At 51.4% G+C, this 19,184-nt stretch overlaps 1 protein-coding gene across 1 annotated transcript in view; it reads right to left on the reverse strand.

Moving 5' to 3' along the window:
• Positions 1-2,697: 2,697 nt before the first annotated feature.
• Hspg2 (heparan sulfate proteoglycan 2) overlaps positions 2,698-19,184 on the reverse strand; it is a 101,327-nt gene continuing 84,840 nt past the window's right edge. Inside the window, exons 72-97 of the mRNA XM_038333914.2 lie at positions 18,795-18,990; positions 18,456-18,635; positions 17,937-18,197; positions 16,489-16,693; positions 14,958-15,055; positions 14,256-14,522; positions 12,839-12,948; positions 12,524-12,671; positions 12,329-12,445; positions 11,416-11,527; positions 10,213-10,357; positions 10,031-10,130; positions 9,763-9,872; positions 9,539-9,647; positions 8,270-8,368; positions 7,788-8,009; positions 7,283-7,527; positions 6,735-6,906; positions 6,510-6,632; positions 6,361-6,417; positions 5,406-5,481; positions 5,217-5,295; positions 4,995-5,062; positions 4,751-4,834; positions 4,259-4,362; positions 2,698-4,148 (exon numbers count right to left, since the gene is read on the reverse strand). Of these exons, the coding sequence (XP_038189842.1) occupies positions 3,976-4,148; positions 4,259-4,362; positions 4,751-4,834; positions 4,995-5,062; positions 5,217-5,295; positions 5,406-5,481; positions 6,361-6,417; positions 6,510-6,632; positions 6,735-6,906; positions 7,283-7,527; positions 7,788-8,009; positions 8,270-8,368; positions 9,539-9,647; positions 9,763-9,872; positions 10,031-10,130; positions 10,213-10,357; positions 11,416-11,527; positions 12,329-12,445; positions 12,524-12,671; positions 12,839-12,948; positions 14,256-14,522; positions 14,958-15,055; positions 16,489-16,693; positions 17,937-18,197; positions 18,456-18,635; positions 18,795-18,990 (3,660 nt within the window). The 3' untranslated portion in view covers positions 2,698-3,975. The remainder of the gene's footprint in view (positions 4,149-4,258; positions 4,363-4,750; positions 4,835-4,994; positions 5,063-5,216; positions 5,296-5,405; positions 5,482-6,360; positions 6,418-6,509; positions 6,633-6,734; positions 6,907-7,282; positions 7,528-7,787; positions 8,010-8,269; positions 8,369-9,538; positions 9,648-9,762; positions 9,873-10,030; positions 10,131-10,212; positions 10,358-11,415; positions 11,528-12,328; positions 12,446-12,523; positions 12,672-12,838; positions 12,949-14,255; positions 14,523-14,957; positions 15,056-16,488; positions 16,694-17,936; positions 18,198-18,455; positions 18,636-18,794; positions 18,991-19,184) is intronic.

The raw sequence follows: 19,184 nt of genomic DNA on the forward strand, positions 1-19,184 counted from the left end.
GGGGCTGTCTGGGGCCTGACAGGCCTGAGCTTCAAGCTCTGTTGACTGACTGACTTGGAACAGGTCACTCGGTTCTTTGAACCTCAGTCTGCCTCTCTGGGAAATAGGCTGAGTCCTGTTTCCCAAATAGAGCAAAGGTTGCAGAAAGCAGAGTAATCAGGAACGCTTTGCTCTTAGTTATTCCTTATTGTCCAGCACAGTAGCTTCCATGTTGGGCTTTGCTCTGAGTGAATACCTTTTAGAAAACAACAGCTGGCTACCTTTTTTTTTTAAAGATTTATTTATTTATTATGTATACAACATTCTGCCTCCATGTATGCCTGCACGCCAGAGGAGGGCGCCAGATCTCAGTACAGATGGTTGTGAGCCACCATGTGGATGCTGGGAATTGAACTCAGGACCTCTGGAAGAGTAGACAGTGCTCTTAACCTCTAAGCCATCCCTCCTGCCCCAGCTGGCTACCTTTGAAGTGAGCAGATGGACTCTAAACAGATGCTGTAGCATGAACAGTGAGGCCCAGGCTGGTAAATAACAGGCTAAATATCACCACCTATGACCACGTCAGATTTAATCAGAACACATTGACACAGGGGGTCTCTCCAGGCCTGCGGATGTAGTGCAGCAGAGTACTCGTCTAGCATGCACAGAGCCCTGGGATCCCCCCCCCCCCCAATACTTCATAAAGCTGGATAGGGTAGTACACACTGGGTCATCCCAGGACTCAGTAGGAAGAGGCAGGAGCTTTGGTGTTCAAGGTCAACCTCAGCTACATAACAAGTTCAAAGTCAGCTTCGTTACAGGAGACTCTGGTTAACAACAAAGCCCCCAAACAAAGCTCAGTGCTTAAAAACACTTGCTGCCAGGGCAGGAGGTTGAGAGGTGAGAAGCACTAGCTGTTCTTACAGAGGACCCAGGTTCAATTCCCGGCACCCACATGATAGCTCTCTAGGTCTAGGGGATCTGATACCCTCACACAGACATATGTATAGGCAAAACATCAATGCACATAAAAGTAAATAAATTATTTTTTTTAAAGAATACTTGTTATAGGGATTGGAGAGATTGTTTAGTGGTTAACAGCACTGACTGCTCTTCCAGAGGTCCTGAGTTCAATTCCTGGCAACCCTGTGGAGGCTCACAATTATCCCTAGTGGGATCTGATGCCCTTTTCTGGCATAAAGGTGCACATGCAGATAAAGCACTTATATACATAAAATTAATAAATAAATCTAAAAAAATGAAAAGAATACTTGTTGAAGATCTGCATTCTCTTTTCTTGTCACAAACTTGGCAGCTCACAAACATCTGTAACCCCAGCCCCAAGGAATCTGACACTCTCTTCTGGCCTGCTTGGGTATTCATAGTAGGCATGAATGATACACACACACACACACACACACACACACACACACGCAGACAAAACACTCATAAAAATAAGTAATCCTAAAAATAAAGTTTTTTTTTTAAATGAGCCTATCAAAACTGTATCAGAAAAACCAAGCTGGGTGTCAGTGAATCATACCTATAATTCCAGCACTTGAGATGTTGAGGTAGGAGGGTTGTCCTGAGTTTGCCAGCCTGGGCTACAGAATAAGACCTTGCCCTAAAAGTACAAAAACAGGGGCTGGTTCCTGGCACGGTGGCACACACCTTTAATCCTAGCACTCAGGAGGCAGAGGAAGGCCGAGTTTGAGGTCAGCTTGGTCTACATATCGAGTTCTAGGACAGCCAGGGCTATACAGAGAAACCTTGTCTTGAAGAATCAAATCAGGGAAGGTGGCTTAGCGGTTAAGAACACTGGCTGCCCTTCCATAGGACCCAGGTTTGATTCCCAGCCCCTATAGGGTGGTTCACAACGGTAATTCTAGTCCCAGGGTATCTGACACCTCTTCCACCTTCCACAGGTATTAGACACACATGTGGTGCGCAGAAGACACATGCAGACAAAACCCCCATACGCGTAAAAGAAATAAAACGTAAAAATACAAAACAAACGATGACAAAGGAAGAAAAACCAGGCCTATGGACGTAACACCAATAGATGATGTGACCTCTCTCCCTGGATTGTATACAGGGAAGGACAGCCAATGAAGGGGTACACTGGCCACCAGCAGTCAGTGGATCCTATATGGGACAGCGTCCTAATGTGGAGGCTTCAGTGCATCAGGGAGCAGGGTCCCCTGCTTGTCTTGTCTGAGCTGCTAATGGTTGGAAGCCAGCTCCTAGGTGACTGGGAATGCTAACTGGGCTGTTGGACTCAGCAGGGCCTCTCTGCAGCTCTGCCCTTGTTTTCACTGGGGCCTCTACAAACCTTTCGCAGCTGATCTGTAACACAGCACACATGTATATACATATAGATACACGAACAACGTTGTGATAAGTGCCCTGAGATACCTGAGAAATAATATTAGTCATTAGGATTGGAAGAAAAGAATCTGATGTTGTCAAGGGCCATGGCCGTGAGTGACTTTGTAACCAATAATGACATAGCTTACAAATTTATTGTCAAAAAGGGGGGGGGGGGCTGGAGAGGTGGCTCAGAGGTTAAGAGCACTGACTGCTCTTCCAGAGGTCCTGAGTTCAATTCCTAGCAACCATATGGTGGCTCACAACCATCTGTAATGAGATCTGGTGCCCTCTACTGGCCTATAGGATATATGTAGGCAGAATACTGTATAAATAATAAATAAATAAATCTTAAAAAAAAACAAATTTATTGTCAATTCAGTAAAACCTGATTTGTCGAAAGACATAATCTTCGTCTGAAGCATAGTGCTCATGACAGAGAGAACAAGAGTTCGTGTGGGTGGGTACTGTGTTGGGCGGGTCCTGTGGGTGGGGTGTACACTGCTGGGAGGGTCCGAAGAGCAAGGGTGGCACTGTGCTGGCCTGAGGAAGGGGTACCAAGGGCAGGAACTGGGCCGTTATCTGATCATGAAACTTGTTTGGTTTTGCTTTCCCTTCTGATCTCAGAAACCCTGCCCTGCCCTCCACCCCATGCAGTACTGAGTGGACCCCTTGTCAAAGAGACAGGAGACCTCTTGGCGGGGATAGCACCATTTATTAAGAAAAAAATCAGATGAAGACCACAGGGGTTCCCTTGAGGACCCGAGGCCAGGTATCCCAATGGCCGTAGTCTGGGTCTGCTTACCCCTCAATTGGGCTCTCAGGCTTCCGGGTGGGCAGGGCATCACCCCTCCTCTCCTTCCAGATCTGAGGCCTCAGCTGCCCCCACCAAGACACTGGTCTTCCTGATTCCTGCTCCCCCACGCCCTGGGCCTTCACCTCCAGAAGAGTGGGGGGTGCGGCCTGGTGTGGTGGGACTTCATTGCTGGGCTCTGCCTAGCAGGTGTGTGGGGGGGGAGAGTTGGTCTCCCTTGCAGCTCCCGAGGGCAGGGCCCTGAGCTGTGTGTGGGTGGTGGTGGGGAATGCAGGTGGAAGTGGGCTGGGTGGGAGGGAAGGCTGCCAAGGACATGGGGTTTCTGGCTAGGTGGGGGTGGAGGAAGCTGGGGTGTGGCCGGGTTGGGAGTGAGCTGCCTTCTGTTCCCAGCACAGTAGCTCAGGCCACTGCAATGTCCCCTCATTCAGTGTGACAGTGAGGTGCCAGGTGGTAAACTGAGGTTGGCACTCAGAGCAATGAGGACTGTCCTTGGGCTGCTAAAATGAACAGCCCAGCTTTACTTGAAGTGGGGAAAGAGGTGGAGCAGTTTTGAGCCCCTACCAGCCTGATTTCAAGTCCCAGTGGCCTTCTGAGGAAAACCTCTTCCAGTCCACCTGCCCTGCCCACCAGCCTTGGGCTCTGCCCACACACGTGGGGGAGCTGGTGCACCCACCCTCCAGTCCAGCCCAGGGTGGTAGCAGCAAGCGTGGCATTGCCTCAGTCTCTTACAAAAAGTCATAATAATATTAATAATAATATACTCGACATTGTCAGGCTGGGTGCTGCCCAGGAGTCCGTGGGAGGCAGGCAGGTGCCTATGAGGGGCAGGGACGTGTGTTGGCCCCTGCTTGGGCACGATGCTGCAGGTCCAGGGGCTGTGGGGGTGAGCCTCCAGGCCGGGCTGAGTGCAGCACCAGATTCTTGATACAGCCTGTGATCCCAGAGGAGAACTTGGCCCTAGTGAGTGTGGCCACATCTGGGGCACCACCTGTGGAAGAGGAGCATGACGGTGGGTCAGAGAGGCAAGGAGGCCAGACTGTAGCACTGAAGGCTGCCATTCCCTCCCAGGTCTGTCTCAGCATGCTGTGGGGTACTCACCAATGTAGACCATATCCTTTGTGTTGACTGCTACATTAGGACCTGGGGACCGGCCGCTGACAAGCTCCTCACCGTCCACTTGGATGGAGCCTCTCTGGCCCTCTCTGCAATATGACAGGGTCAGGCCCATTGCCCTGAATTCCCATCCTCCATAAATGTCCTCCACTTGTCATTGAGACTCTCCGTAGGTGGACAAATCTGGCCTCTGCTTCCTCTCAGGTCCCTCCCCATCTACTGGTTATACACAGTCACCTTCTGAGTACCGACCTCAAGCTGCCTCTCTTTAAAAAGCCAAGGCTGGGCTCGAACTCAGGATCTTCTTGACTCAGCCTCCCAAGTTCCTGGTCCACCCTGGACCCTGATGGAGCTCTGCTTGCTGGCAAGGTGTCCTTTCCACATCACCTTCTCATTCTGTCTCTCAGATCCCCAAGCCTCCTCCTCTCGAGGGCGAGCTCCTGGTCCCATCCCCTAGTGCTGAACTGGATTTTTTACCTCAGTGCTGTCACCCGATGCCACTCGCCATCATTGATGGGGTCCTCAGAGACAAGACGGGCCTCCCCACTGCCCAGTTGGTAGCTGTAGTATCAGAGACCCACAAAGGTGTGAGTTATGGGGTGGGACAAAAGATTAAAGAGGCAGATGGCACTAGGGGTGTGTGGCTGGGACACCTGGAGCTCCAGCTTCCTGTGGGAGAAGCCAGGGATGGAAGAGGGGGGATGGAGGTGCTAGGACTCACCTGAAGACAAGATGGCCATCTTGCAGTCCAAGGCTAATGAAGTCTTTGCTGCGGCTGGCCTCTCTCACCTGCCAAGGAAACACAGGGTTTCTAGGGTCCCACAGTGGGGAGCTGAAACCCTGAGGGCTGTCGCCTCGACCTTCCTCTGTCTGCACTTCCCCAACCAGGAGGCCAGTTTCCAGCACCAGAGACCCCAAGACCTCCAGTTGGTTGTCCACTCACCCCACCCTGCCAGAGCAGGAGGCCATTGGCTGTGCTGGTCCGAACTTCAAATTCAATGGTCTCAGGTGCTTCAGGAAGGCTGGGGAGAAGGGGGGAGTATGGGGGCGGGGCAGGAAGGTCAGGGGAAGCCTGAGTCTCAGACTCCTGTTAACCCTGCTGGACCCAGAGGGTCAACACCACCTGTCTTACCTCCTGGAGAAGATGTTGCCGGGAAGGCCTAGGAAGCCATTGTCGTGAAAGTAGGCTCCATATTGCCCTGGGGCATCTGTGCAAGAGTAGGGGACAGTGAGTGTGCACCACTGTGCCCATCTCATTTTTACATATCACTGATTATTATTGTGCTTGTGTATATGATGTGTGTGTGTGTGTGTGTGTGAGCGTGATTGTGTCACAATGTGTGTGGAGCTTGTGCAACAAATTTAAGGGGTCAGTTCTCTCCTTCCATCAAGGGTTCCAGGGATCGAACTCAGGCCATCAGGTTTGCATGGACCCACATTTTTACTTCTTTTTTTTTTTTTTAAATTTTTAAATTTTATTTATTTAAGACGGGGTTTCTCTGTGTAACAGCCCTGGCTGTCTGGAACTCATTCTGTAAACCCAGCTGGCCTCAAATTCACAGAAATCTGCCTGCTTCTGCCTCCCAAGTGCTGTATTTGTGTGTGTGTGTGTGTGTGTGTGTGTGTGTGTGTGTGTATCAGTGCTTGTGGAGGTTAGAGGAAGAGATGGTCAGATCCTGTAGGTCTGGAGTCACAGGCAGTTGGGAGCTCCCTGATGTGGGTGGTGGGAACGGAACTCATGTCTTGGTAGGAGCCTCCAGCCCTCTTAACCGTCTCCAGTCCCACACATTTTTACTTTTAGGCATGAGGAATTCCAAAGCCTGAGCCCTGGACAGTTCAAATGTGGCACACAATAAATGCTTGCTGACTGAAGGATCTGATGTCAGAGAAGTTCAAAGGCCAGCCCAAGGTCACCTTGCCAATAAGTTGTTTATGACTTTGTCCTTCTTTGTTCCTGCCTATCTGGGCCAATGAGCTCCTCCCATGGGCTTTTTTTACTCAAGGACCCAAAACTGAGGTATAAATAACTCAAGGAAAAGGGCTGAGAGACTAAGACCCGTTTGCCTCGCTGAACAGGAAGTACTTACCATTGCCTCCACTGCCTTCAAGGTGCCAGTCAGACTCCACTACGCCGTACCCAGCGCCTGTGGGGAGGGTGGGATCTAGTTGGTGGACACAGACACCCAGTGACTGTGTCTGGTCCCAGAGGAGGATGAAGACAACTCATAGAAGGTACCTTGTTGGCAGCGTGGACCAGAGAAGCCAGGAGGACAGAGGCAACGGGTACCCCGGCAGGTGCCACCATTCAAACAAGGCTCTTGGAGCTGGCAAGGGTTTTCCTCATGCTCACAGAGGTCTCCTATGGGCCAAGGCAAAGGCGGGTGAGCAGGAGCTAGAGTTACCCTTCGACCCTTGGACTACCGGTCCCACGTCCTGTTGTGTCCTGGGCTGGCTCTGGTACCTTTAAAGCCATCTTGACAAAGGCACTGGAACTCATATTCACCCGCAGGCATGCATGTGGCACCATTGCGGCAGGGCTGGCGCTCGCACGGGGAGCTGTCGTAGCATTGGCCCACACCCTGGCTGCCCAGGAAGCTGTAGGTAAGGTCCAATCGCTTGCCATTCACAGATACCTGTGGGCAGAGGAGCACCGAGAAGCTCACGGGTGTGTCAGCAGAGTGAGCCTGCACTAGAAAATATCTGGGAAGTCGGGCGTGCAAAGGACTCTGAGTGTTGAAGGGAGGCCTTGAAGCTTCTACGTAGCCAGTTCCCAACATGATTTTAAATAGTAGGGGCTGCTGGGAATTGAACTCACGACCTTTGGAAGAGCAGGCAATGCTCTTAACCTCTAAGCCATCTCTCCAGCCCTTAAATAGTAGGGGCTATTATTATCGCTATTTTGAAGAAACTGACTCAGCTGAAAATGTGTAGTCCCAGGACCCTGTGAATGGTAAGTGGTCCCACAGCAAACCCTTCCCTCCCTCTGTCCCTCTGGGGGCTACTCCTCACCTCGCCCACACAGCCACGGAAGTGAGCACTCATGTTGGTGGCTGGGGACAGCTGTATGGAGGGCTCCACACCCCCCAGGTAGAGCAGCGTGTGCAGGTTGAGACCCTGGCTCTTTCCTGGCGAGGAGCGCAGCACTGGGCGTCCTCCATCCACCCGAAGGCTGCCATCTTTGTTGAGGCGCTCTGCAGACACTCGGTGCCAGCGTCCCAGGGCCAGTGGCTCATGGCTCCGCAGAACAGCCAGACCTGATGAGACCATAGGTGGCACTGGGTATCGGAGGGACCCTGACACGCCCTCACTCTAGGATGTGATTAATGGGACACTTCTCATATATTTGCCAAATCTCTGATGACAAGTTTGTGCTTTAAGAGGGGCCTTTTTTTTTTTTTTTGGAGACAGGTCTGGCTCCTGTCTTACCCCATCTTGCCTCTTGGCAACATGGTGACCCAAAGACAGTGCAAAGCCTGGCACCCAGGCTTATCCACACGAGGCACTCGGTGCTTACCTGACCCTAGCTCATAGCGGAACTCCAGGTGGCCGCCAGCCATCGCTAGGGACACAAAGTCTTCCACAGGCCCACTCTTGCCACCACTGAACAGCAAGAGCCCATCAGGTGCCAGTGGCTTGAACTCCACATCCAGGCGTAGCTCATGGTGGGTATTGGTGAGAGCCGGTAGTACCAGGTAGGAGCCAGTGCCAGACATAGATGGGGTAGTCACCGTCACACCTGTAGCAGCGATAGCTTAGCTAGGCCCTCGCCCAATCCCCTACCAGAGGCTCAGGACCAGCTCTGCCCATCAGGCTGAAGATTTCTGGGAAGACAGAAGTCCTCTCGGGGAATCCCAGGTAAGGGACTCAGTTTAGACAGTAGTGTAGCCAGCTGGTGTTAACATCTTCTTGCTTTAGGCTAACTTTACTCCTCACAGGGCTGTGATGGCCCCAGTGTGCCTTGTATAATGTCCCCCAGCCATTGTAGCGAATACTCACCTTCCTCACACCTCATCCCTGAGCGGCCCAGGTGGCAGCGACAGGTGTAGCCTCGACCATCTGGCCGGTTCACACAGGTGGCGTCAGGCCCACAGGCCTCTGGAGACATAGTGAAGAGACAGAGAGATAACTCAGCAGGGGAGATTATTGTGCCCAAACTCTGCCTCCCACACCCCTGGGGACCTTGTCAGCCTGGGAAGACTGTCCAGGTCCAAAGGGGGGGGGGCACAGTCATAAGAAGGACACCGTCAGAGAGGACCCACAGGGACAGCTATGGCATTAAGTGACTGTACCTGTGTTTGTTTTTGCTGTTAGGCAGTCTTGCTTTGTAGCCCTGGCTAGCCTGGAACTTACATGTAGTTCAGTCTGGCTTTGAACTGGTACACGATCTTCCTGCTTGTGCCTCCTGAGTGCTGGGGTTATAGCTAAGTGCTACCACCCAGTATGCTTTTTGGTTTTTTAGATTTGTTTTCGTTTGTTTGTTTGTTTGTTTATTTTCCAAGACAGGGTTTCTCCGTAGCTTTGAAGCCTGTCCTGGAACATGATCTGTAGAGCAGGCTGGCCTCAAATTTACAGAGATCCACCTGTCTCTGCCTCCTGAGTTCTGGGATTAAAGGCATGAGCCGCCACCACCCAACTTTGCTTGCTTTTTGAAACGGTTTCATGTAGTCCGGGTTGGCCTCAAACTCACTATGAATCTGATGACCTTGAACTTCTCACCCCCCTACTTCCATATTCCAAGTGCTGGGACTACAGACAGGCACAGTACACCTAGTTTATGAGGTACTGGAGATTAAACACAGGGCCTTGGGAATGCAAACATTAGGCAAATACTCTAAACTATTGAGTTAAATCCCCAGTCCTGTTTATGGTTTCTTTGAGACAGGGTCTCTCACTTTGTCATCGAGGATTGCCGGGAGCTCACGGTAATCCTTTTGTCTCAGTCATCCATATCCTGGGATTATAGATGTGTGCCACCATGCCCAGATTGCAATGGCAAGCTTGGGGTGGGGTCAGGGCTGTAGCTAGGTGGCAGAGCACTTGTCTAGCATGCACAAGGCCTGGGGTTCAATCGCAGCAAATACATCCACATACAAGACTGTGCCTAGGTAAGAGTACAGGGTACGGGTGCCTGGTTCAGGTAATGGGGAGGCAGCAGAGGCCTAGATGGCAGTGTCTGGGCTACTGAGAGAGATTAGTTACCATCATGGAAGGGCTCTTAAATTCTTGAGGAGCAGGAGGAATGGAGAACTGGAGTGGGGTACTCACCTGGGTGGCAGTGCAGGGCTTGTGAATGCTCACAGCGGCTGCCAGTGAAGCCAGCAGGGCAGACACACCTGTAGCTGCTGCTCTCTGAATCATGGCACTGACCCCCATTCTGCAAAGCAGTAACAGACATCAAGCCAAGGAGACCACAGTCCTCTCCCTCCCTCTCCCCCCGCAGGGGCAAGCCATGGCTCAGGGCAGCAGGGGAGTGGTATAGGAAGAACCACCTGGCAGGGTCGGTCCTGGCAAGTAGGGCAGTGGGAGATGCCATGTGTTGTGAGGTTGAGGTCGTGGAAGATGATCTCCTCGCCTTGGATGCGCAGCTCACGCACACAGCCTGGAGGGGGAGGCAGGATTAGGGAAGGCAGGGTGAGCATATGGAGGGACAGGAAGCTAGTCAGCTGCAGTTCATATCTACTGTGTTCCCTTTAGCTCGGGCGGCTCTATAACCATCTGGGAAAGTTTAGCTGGGGAGGTGGGGAGAAGAAAGCTTACCTACAAAGCCACTGCTCAGCCCAGCCTTCGGGATGGCACCATAGTCGGGATAGCCACCCAGATACAGCTCCTCATTCAAGTCTAAGCCTTGGAACTTGCCCTGTGGAGGTGGGTAAGTCAGGTCCAGCTACTGGGGTAGGTAAAGGCTGGGATCGGGAAACAGGGGACAGGCAGGTTCTCACCTGGGAGGTTCCATTGACAGGGGCCAAATTGCCCACAATCAGGGATCCATGAGTGAGACTTCGGAGCAGGGTCACGGTGTGGAACTGGCCTAGGGCCAGCGGTGTGGGGTGGCGAATGGTGGCCATGCCAGAGCCTGCATCAAATCTGCTCCACAGGGTGGGGCAGGGGCAAGAGAGAGGTTTGTAAACACGGCCTCAGACAAGCCCAGGCTGGGCAATGGGTCCAGGGGAAGAATAACATTCCCCGTGGTCCTGGCTTTGAAGTTTCTGTCTTTGATTTGTTTTTCCCTTCATCACCCAACCCAGGCTATCCCCACCTCTTCTGAAAGTTTTCTCCTTCACCACCTTTCCGTGGGAGCATCCCCAGAGCAAGCTCTTAGGACTGGGAGAATTCTCTCCTCTGAGGCCCTACAGACCAGTCCCCAGCTTTGCTGCATTTCCTGCTGAGATGGCCTTGCTTTTCTTTGTTACAGTTTGGCTTCCCCAAGCCAGAGTGGACTTTGCTATAGAGAACAACCTGGCTTGTTCTGTTCATACCTGTAACAGCACCTGACACATGGCAAGAGTCAAGCAAGTAATTATGGGATGGATGAGTGACTGGTGAGAGGGTGAGTGACTAGATGGATGGATGGATGGGTAGATGAACAGGTGAGGAGAATGGGCGGATGAAGATGGATGGGATAGAGAAGGATGATGGGTGGGTGGATGAATAGATGTATCAATGGATAGATGGATGGAGGGATGAGTAAATGGATGGACAGGTAGATGAATGGATGAATGGGGTGGATGATGGATGGATAGGTGGGTGAACAGATGTATTAATGGATAGATGGATAAATAGATGGATGGATGAATGGATGGATGGACGAGTAAGTGGATGGACAGGTGGATGGATGGATGGATGGATGAACAGACAAATGGAAGGATGGATGGATAGAGATAGGAGGAGTGGATGATGGATGAAAGGAGTGGATAGATGAAGGAAGGAACAAGTACACAGATAAGTGGAAGAATTCTGCCTACAGTAGAAGATCCCTCCTCTGCCTGCTCAGAATAAGGTGCCTCATTCAGTAGACTGACTGGCCATCAAGGGTAACAGTCGTAAACTCTTTCTATAGATTCACCATAGTATAACTCAGCCCAATGCAGAATATGTCCAGTTCCCAGTCCACCCCCCCTAGAAGATGGAGGGAGAGATCTCACCGGAACTCGGGCCTTCCGCCCACAAGGCCAAAGGAGATGAAATCAGGCTGCCTGTTGGCCAGGTTGGTGGGACTCCCTGGGATCCGCTTCTGCCCATTGTACAGCAGCATCCCTGGAGGGCATAGGAGTGTGAGCAGCCTTCCCTCAGGTCACCAGCCCTCTGTCACATCACGCTCACCTAAGTTCTTGGGCCAGTGGTTTTCAACCTTGCTAATGCTGTAACCCTTTAATACAGTTCATGTTGTGATGACCCCAACCATAACAATTTTTTCGTTGCTTTCGTAACTGTAATTTTGCTACTGTTACGAACCATAATGTAAATATCTGATGTGCAGATGGTCTCAGACAATCCCTGTGAAAGGATTGTTCGATCCCCCAAAGGGATTGTGACCCACAGATTAAGAACTGCTGTCTTGAGCCTTTCTGCTCTATGATCCCTCACTCTAGAATGTGGCCAGGAACCTCACCATCATAGGTTCAGTGACCCGAGGAGAAGAGCCTTGCTAAGAGCTCTGAGATAGGACCTGACTTGTGCATCTTTAGGGTGTGTCTGAAGGAGGACAGGTGGGCAGAAACTCACCTGAGTAGAGAAGAAGACCTGGGCAGTGAAAGTGAGAGACCAGCAGGATCAGATAATGAGGAGAGAGAGAGAGAGGTTCATCAGATAAAAAGAACATTGAGCAGGACAGGAGGATGGGCCAGGAGAGCTGGGCACCAAGGCAGCCATGCAATAGGACCAGGTAGAAGCCAGAATGTCACAGAGGAGAGACTGAAAAGCAAGGGGCAAGAGAAACCCAGTGGACTCTGGACAGGACAGGGTTTCTGTCAGGATTCCTACCGTGATGACAAACCCAAGAGACAGGTCCCCACCCCACCCCAGGCCAGCCTCCAGACCCACTAGGTGCCGGCTTACCATCTGCAGAGTCTGGGCGGAAGGTAATCTTGATCTCAAACTTCCTGTAGGCTTCTTTGATGGTGGGAAGTGGCAGGAAGGAGTAGGGTGTCTGGGTGAAGTAGGGTACCACTCGCTCTGCAGAGAGAAGACTGTCAGAGAGACACCTGTGGACGAGTTAGCACATGCTGCCAATTAGGGCCAAAGTTGTCCTACCTGGCACCTGCAGATAGGCGAAGGCTTTGACCTTGCCCTGCCGGTTGGTGGCAGTGCACACATAGGTGCCAGCGTCCTGGGGGCGAACTGAGGGCAGCATCAGCATGTTGTTCTCCAAGCGGCTGCCAGGTGGCAGGTCACCATCCACCTACAAACACTGACACTGAAGGTCTGGCCTTGGATCATGCCCCCTACTCTGCTCCAGGACCATCTTCAAATTGGGCATTCATTCTTAACCAGGTCCTGTGGTACTGAACCGGCTCAGAGCTGGTCCTAGCCAGGAGGAACATCCGCTGGCACTTGCCCAACATTTACCTTGCTCCAGGTGATGGCAGGAGTCGGGTACCCTGAGGCCATGCACGGGAAGACTGCCGCAGAGCCAGCAGGTACTCGGACCTCTGGAGGAGTTGAGATCTGAGGCAAGGCTGAGGGGACAGACAGACGTCACCCGTGTGATGGTATCGGCCAACTTTGTGCTAACTTATGCTTTCCAGACTTTATTTTACTCTAGGAGGGAGGCACTGCACCCACTGTAGGAATCGGGGGACTATGGCTCTTCATTCCTGGTTGGACAGAGGGGACCAGGCTGGCTGATATCACTTCCTGCCTGAGCGGACATCTGTTCAGCACGGGGGTGGGGGGTGGGGGAGGAGGGAAACTGACGGGACCTGAGAAGGGGGAACTAGGGCAGCGTATGTGAGTAGGTGTGAAGTAAATCTCAGAGTTTAAGGTTAAAAAAAGTAGTCTGTGTCTCTTCTGTGTTTCTACAAGGTTTTACTTCCATGGTATCTTTTTATTTATTTATTTATTTAAAAATTACATTTATTTATTTGTGTGTTTACATTTGTGTATGTATATACATGCCATGCATGTGTGTGGAGGCCTCAGAGGACAGCTTGCAGGAATTGGTTCTCCTCTTCTGCCATGTGGGTCCTGGAGCTTAGCAGCAAGTGCCTTTACCCCCTCTCCACCCCCTTTTAAAAAAAAAGGCTGGGTCTCTTGTAGCCCAGGCTGGTCTCTATCCATTCTATGTAGCACAGGGTGGCCTTAAACCTATGATTTCCCTTGTCTCCACCTTGAAGATGCTGGATTATAGGTGTATGTTTATTTATTTTGAGATGGTGTCTTACTATGTAGCCCAGGCTGGCCTCAAACCCAAGATCTTTCTTCCCCAGTCTTCTGCGTGTTGAAATGACAAGAATGTGTCACTACTCTCCATTTAACAGTGTCTGTTTCTTTAAAGTCTACCATTGGACTAGGGTGGGGGTCTCCTCCATTAGACTAGGGTATAGGTCTCCTCCATTGAACTAGGATATGGGGTCTCCTCCATCAGAGTAAGGGTTACTTCTCCTCCTCCTTTTCCTGGAGTCAGGGTTTCATGCACCCCTAGCTGGCCTGGAACTTGTTATGTAGACCAGGCTGGCCTCAAACTCAGAGACTGGCTTGCCTCTGCCTTTGAAGCCAACAAGCCCAGAAATCCACCTGTCTCTGCCTCCCCAGAGTCCTGGAATTAAAGGCATGCACCACCACACCAGGCCTACTTTTTTTTAATCTTGATAGCCCTTGGCACGCAGCTTGAACAAACATACACTCACATCCATTTATTTGCTGAGAAAGCTATCCCTTAAATATAGACACTAGGAGATCCCCAGGATAGCACAGAAGGAGCGATGTAGCAGGATGGAGCTGGCAGCCCCTCAAGGTCCCTACCCTAGTCCCTAGTGGTCTCTACCTTGTACGAGCAGCAGCACGTGGGACTGGGTGGTACCAGCAGCATTGGTGGCCGTACAGCGGTACTGTCCTGCGTCAGCCAGATCCACATGGGCAATCCTGATGACACTTCCACTTTGCACAATGCCAGGCCTTAGGTGTCCTCCAACTTTGCTCCAAGTTACCTGAGGCTTAGGGTCACCCAGTGCCAAGCACTCAAACTCCACGGAGTGGCCGACTACCACGGAGTGCACCGAGGTGCGGACATTGATGAGCACCGAAGGCAAGGCTGGAGGAGAGGCAGGGTGGTGAGCCCGGCTGGAGGAGGCCAAGGGTGGGGGAGGGACAGGGAGATGAGCTAGGCCACATGAGGTCAAGTCTGGGAGAAGGACATCTCAGAGCACCAGACACTCAGCCAGCTCCAGGCTTGCTTTTTGTGTGGCCACTCACAACCCAGTTGTTGAAAGCTTCTATTTGTCCATGCCCTCGAGAAGCTGCTAATTCAGTCTACACTGCTCTGCAGAGCACCCGCTCCCCTCCCCTCTCCGCCTCCTCGCAAGACTTGTCATGGCCATGACACCGTGCAAGGTGCAAGCAAGGAAAATAGAATAATTCTCTATCATGTCCATTTACAGGGTTTCCTGGGGAGCAAGGGCAGATCCCACCACCACCCCTTTCTTATCTCTGGCTCTGCTCTTAGCAGAGGCCTGACGCCACCTCCTACCTTGCACAATTAGTTGGGCACTGGCCTGGGCTTGTCCCCAAGGCCCATGGGCCTGACAAACATATGTCCCTTGGCAACTCTGGTCTAAGTTCTGGATTCTAAGGAGAAAGAAGGGTGATATCATAAGTAGAGCCATGGAAAATGTTTGCAGTTGTGTGAGTTAAAACAGACAGGCCACGTGGCTAGAGAGATGACTCGAAACCAGGTGTTTAATCTCTGGGTCCTACATGGTAGAAGAGAGAACCCAGGGCCAGTGCCAGTGACCAGGATGTAGGTGGACAAGGTAGTGTACTACGCCATCTCATATCTGTCTGTCTGCCTATCTACTTACCTATTATCTATCATCTGTTTGTCTATCATCTACCTATCAATCATCTATCTACTTACCTACCTACCTATTATTTATCATTCATCTACTTATCATCTATCTATCTATCTATCTATCTATCTATCTATCTATCTATTTATCTATCTATCTATCATCCACCCACCTATCTACTTCCTATCTATCTATTATCTACCTACCTATTATCTGTCTAATCTCTTTCTCTCTCTCATCCATCCATCATCTGTCTACCTATCTGTGGTATTAGGGATTGAACTTGAGGCCTCACACATGCCAAGCCAGTGCTCTACCAATGAGCTACACCCTCATTTGATTTCCACTTTATTTGGGGCCATGCTCTCAACTAAGTTGTCTAGGCTGCCCTAACTCACCCTGTAGCTCCTCCAGCCTTCCTATTACAAGTCTGTGCCATGAAGCTTGGCCACCACACCCACCTCAGACACAGATTCTTGCTCTAAGGCTCTCTGTCACACTGATTTGAGGTCTCACAGTGACTGAGCTGCAGATCTCTGGCCCCATTTTCTTTCTTTTTTTTTCTTTTTTGTTTGTTTTTTGAGACAGGGTTTCTCTGTAGCTTTCGAGCCTGTCCTGGAACTAGCTCTTGTAGACCAGGCTGGCCTCAGACCAGGCTGACCTCGAACTCACAGAGATCCACTTGCCTCTGCCTCCTGAGTGCTGGGATTAAAGGTGTGTGCCACCACTGCCTGGCCCCCGTTTTCTTGCCTTTAATAACAGTAGGGGTTTTAATAAAACTCAGGGTTGGGCACAGTGGCTCCCATCTGTAATTCCAGTACTTGAGAGGCTGAGGCAGGAGGAGGCCAATCTGATCTACATAGTGAGTTTCAGGCCAGTCTGAACTACAGAGTGAGACCTGGTCTCAGAAATACCAAAATACTAAAACCAAATAATACCAAAAAAACCAAACTAAACCAGAATAGAAGGAACTCAGCCTACTGTTAGCAGATGGTCTTCCAGCTGCCAAGAAAGCACTAAGCATTTTAGAGAGAGCAGTACTTCAAGTTCCTTACTCACTGACCATTGTAAGAACTAAGGCTCAGAGAGGACAAGCAGCTCGCTCAAGGACATTGCTCTGTGGTGGGCCCCATAGGCAAGCAAAGTGACTCAGCCCCACTGAGCCTTAGGCTGGGAGGTACCTGAGTCCAGTCCATACCCACCACCACTTACCGGAGGACTCCATCCTGTACACTGTGTCCAGAAGGCAGCTGACCTCCCTCCTTGAGCCATCGAAGGTGGGTGCCCTGCTCATTGGGCACAGCACAGTAGAACTCAACACTGGCCCCAATGTTCTTGGTCTCTAGCTGAGGAGTGACTTGTACAGTGTGTACGGATCCTACTGGGATGGAAGTGTCAGGGAGATCGCCAGAAGGACCTGTGGAGACATGTGAGGTTGATTGACTGATTGATTACAGCAGGGTCTCCTGTAGCATAGGCTGTCTTCAGACTCACTAGGTAGCTAAGGATGACCTTGAACTTTGAACTTTCTGTTTTCCTGCCTGAATGCTCGAATTACAAGCACAGGTCACCACATCTAGTTTATGTGGTGCTGGGGATTGAACCCAGGACTCGGTGCATGTTACACAAGCCTGAGCCATACCCCCCAACCTAAGTGTATGAGGTTTCCCGTATAGGGTTTTGAGATGAGGTCTCTCATCTGATGTCCAGAACAGTACTGAGCTCCTAGGCTCCAGGGCTCCCTCAGCTGGGTACCTTAATGAGCTTGGACTAAGGTCCACAACATCACACAGGACACCTAAGGTTCTTTTCTATACATGTATGCATCATATCCCTGACATGCCTGGGTACCAGGATACCCTCATCTCAATATTCAAGGGACGTTCTTCAGATGGCCTCTCTAGCCAGACAACAAAGTCCTTTCAATACAGATTCATTCACCTGCTTGTTCTCACTGTCAATCATTCGATGACATAAGGGCCAGTGTGGGGCTGGGCCTTGGATGCAGAAGGTGGCCTAAGACATGAATGGCCGGGAGGGAGACACTTTTTTTTTTCTCTTTACATATGAGAAACACTGAGGTTCAACATGAGATAACATAGCTAAAGTTATCTCTGAGGCCACAGTCCAAACTCTTGACCCAGTAAGCTAGGTTCTCTGCTGCTTCTGACTTTTGCGTCCAAAGACTTGTATGGCTCTGTAGCAGCCCACAGGGACGTTAGAGTCCTCATAGTTACGCTGGGGTCCTGGGCCTATAAGAGATGGTCCTGTCACTTCACTTATCCGCTGCTGTTTCAGTCAAATGTTTACTTTCTGGGCCTGTGGTGGACAAGCTCAGGGCTGCTGGGACAATAGGGAACAGGTCTTACTCTGAGTGTCCTTCCTGTCTGGCCCGTGAGGTCATTTCCTAGCAAGTACAAAGCAGGGTAGAAAGTGACCTGAAAGCTACGGAGCTGAGAACAGTAATCGGGGGAAGATCTACCTGGACAAGGAGGACCTGGACAAGGAGGACCCGGACAAGGAGGACCTCAGGTCTCAGAGCAGGACACCGAAGATGGGTAACAGCTGGAGGCCTTTACATCCCAAGTGGACATGCCGGTCCAGAAAAGGCCTTCAGGGAAGCTGACCCCTGGCTTCCCACTGACACTCCAGTTGCTTACCTTGGACCAGCACTTGGGCAAAGGCCTCAGCTGAGCCCACCTTGTTGGAGACCTGGCAGCGGTAGCGACCAGAGTCGGCAGGGCCCGTGGGCTCCAAGCGCAGAAGCTCATTTCTGGCAACAGCCCTTTCAGGGAGGACACCGTCTACGCGGCTCCACTGGAAGGTGAGTGGGTGTGTGCCGTGAGCCAGGCACTGCAGCTGAACCAGCTTCCCTGGCTGCACCGAGGTATGCTCTGGAATTATGGTGGCATAGGGAGGACCTGAGGGATACACAGAGAGATCAGGTGAGAGATCGGGTGGAATGGAGCAGAGCTCAGGATCACAGCCGGTAGCTGGATCCATGTAGTGCAGTCAAGCCCCTGGGGCCCAAGAGGAGACATGGGTGGCCACCAGAACAGGCTTTGGAATCCTCTAGATAGATAGGGATCCTGAGATTCTGCTCAAAGAAGAACTTGGCAGGGGAACATAGAGCCCCATGCACCACAGACAGAAGTCAGGAGATGGTATGGAAGACTTACTCTCCACGTGCAGGACAACAGTGGCTTCAGCATGCCCAGCAGTGTTGGTGGCGTTACAGATGTACTGGCCGGAGTCCTGCTGAGCCACCCGGGGAATGACCAGAGTGTTGCCTTCTACCCGGTGCTGCCAGGGCAGTGGGGAGCGCAGCTTGGACCAGTGGATAGTGGGCGGGGGGTTGCCTATGGGGTTGAAGATGGCATTGGTCACTAGATTGTTCCAGGGACCAATCAAGTGAGGGGTGACTGGCTAAGTGGATGCTCCCTGGGTATGGTATCATCATGGGGGAATTCGAACCCCACGGCTGTCCCGCTCGGCCTTTCTGTGGGTCCCCACCACACCTGTGGCTGAGCAGTGTAGAGTGGCCGTGTGTCCAGCCTCCAAGGTCAGCTCAGCTTCTTCAACTTGGACCTGGGGGGCACCTGGGGCCACAGTGCCAGTGTCCACGATCACCTCCACCTGCTTCTGTGCTGTGCCCAGGGCATTCTGGGCTAGACACACATAGGTGCCCGCATCTGATGGCTTAGCTGATGAAATCTAGAAGAAAGCAGAGAACACTGATATTGATCCCTTCCTTTGTATTTTGATTATTGCTTTTGTTTTCTGAGCTAGGGGCTCATGTAGCCCAGGCTAGCCTTGAACTCTATGCTTGATGGCGATCTTGACCTCCTGACCCTCTTGCCTCCACATCCAGATGCTTCAAGTACAGGCACATGTCACCATGATTTGCT

The sequence above is a fragment of the Arvicola amphibius genome, chromosome 6, assembly GCF_903992535.2.
Source record: "Arvicola amphibius chromosome 6, mArvAmp1.2, whole genome shotgun sequence".
NCBI classification, from domain to species: domain Eukaryota; kingdom Metazoa; phylum Chordata; class Mammalia; order Rodentia; family Cricetidae; genus Arvicola; species Arvicola amphibius.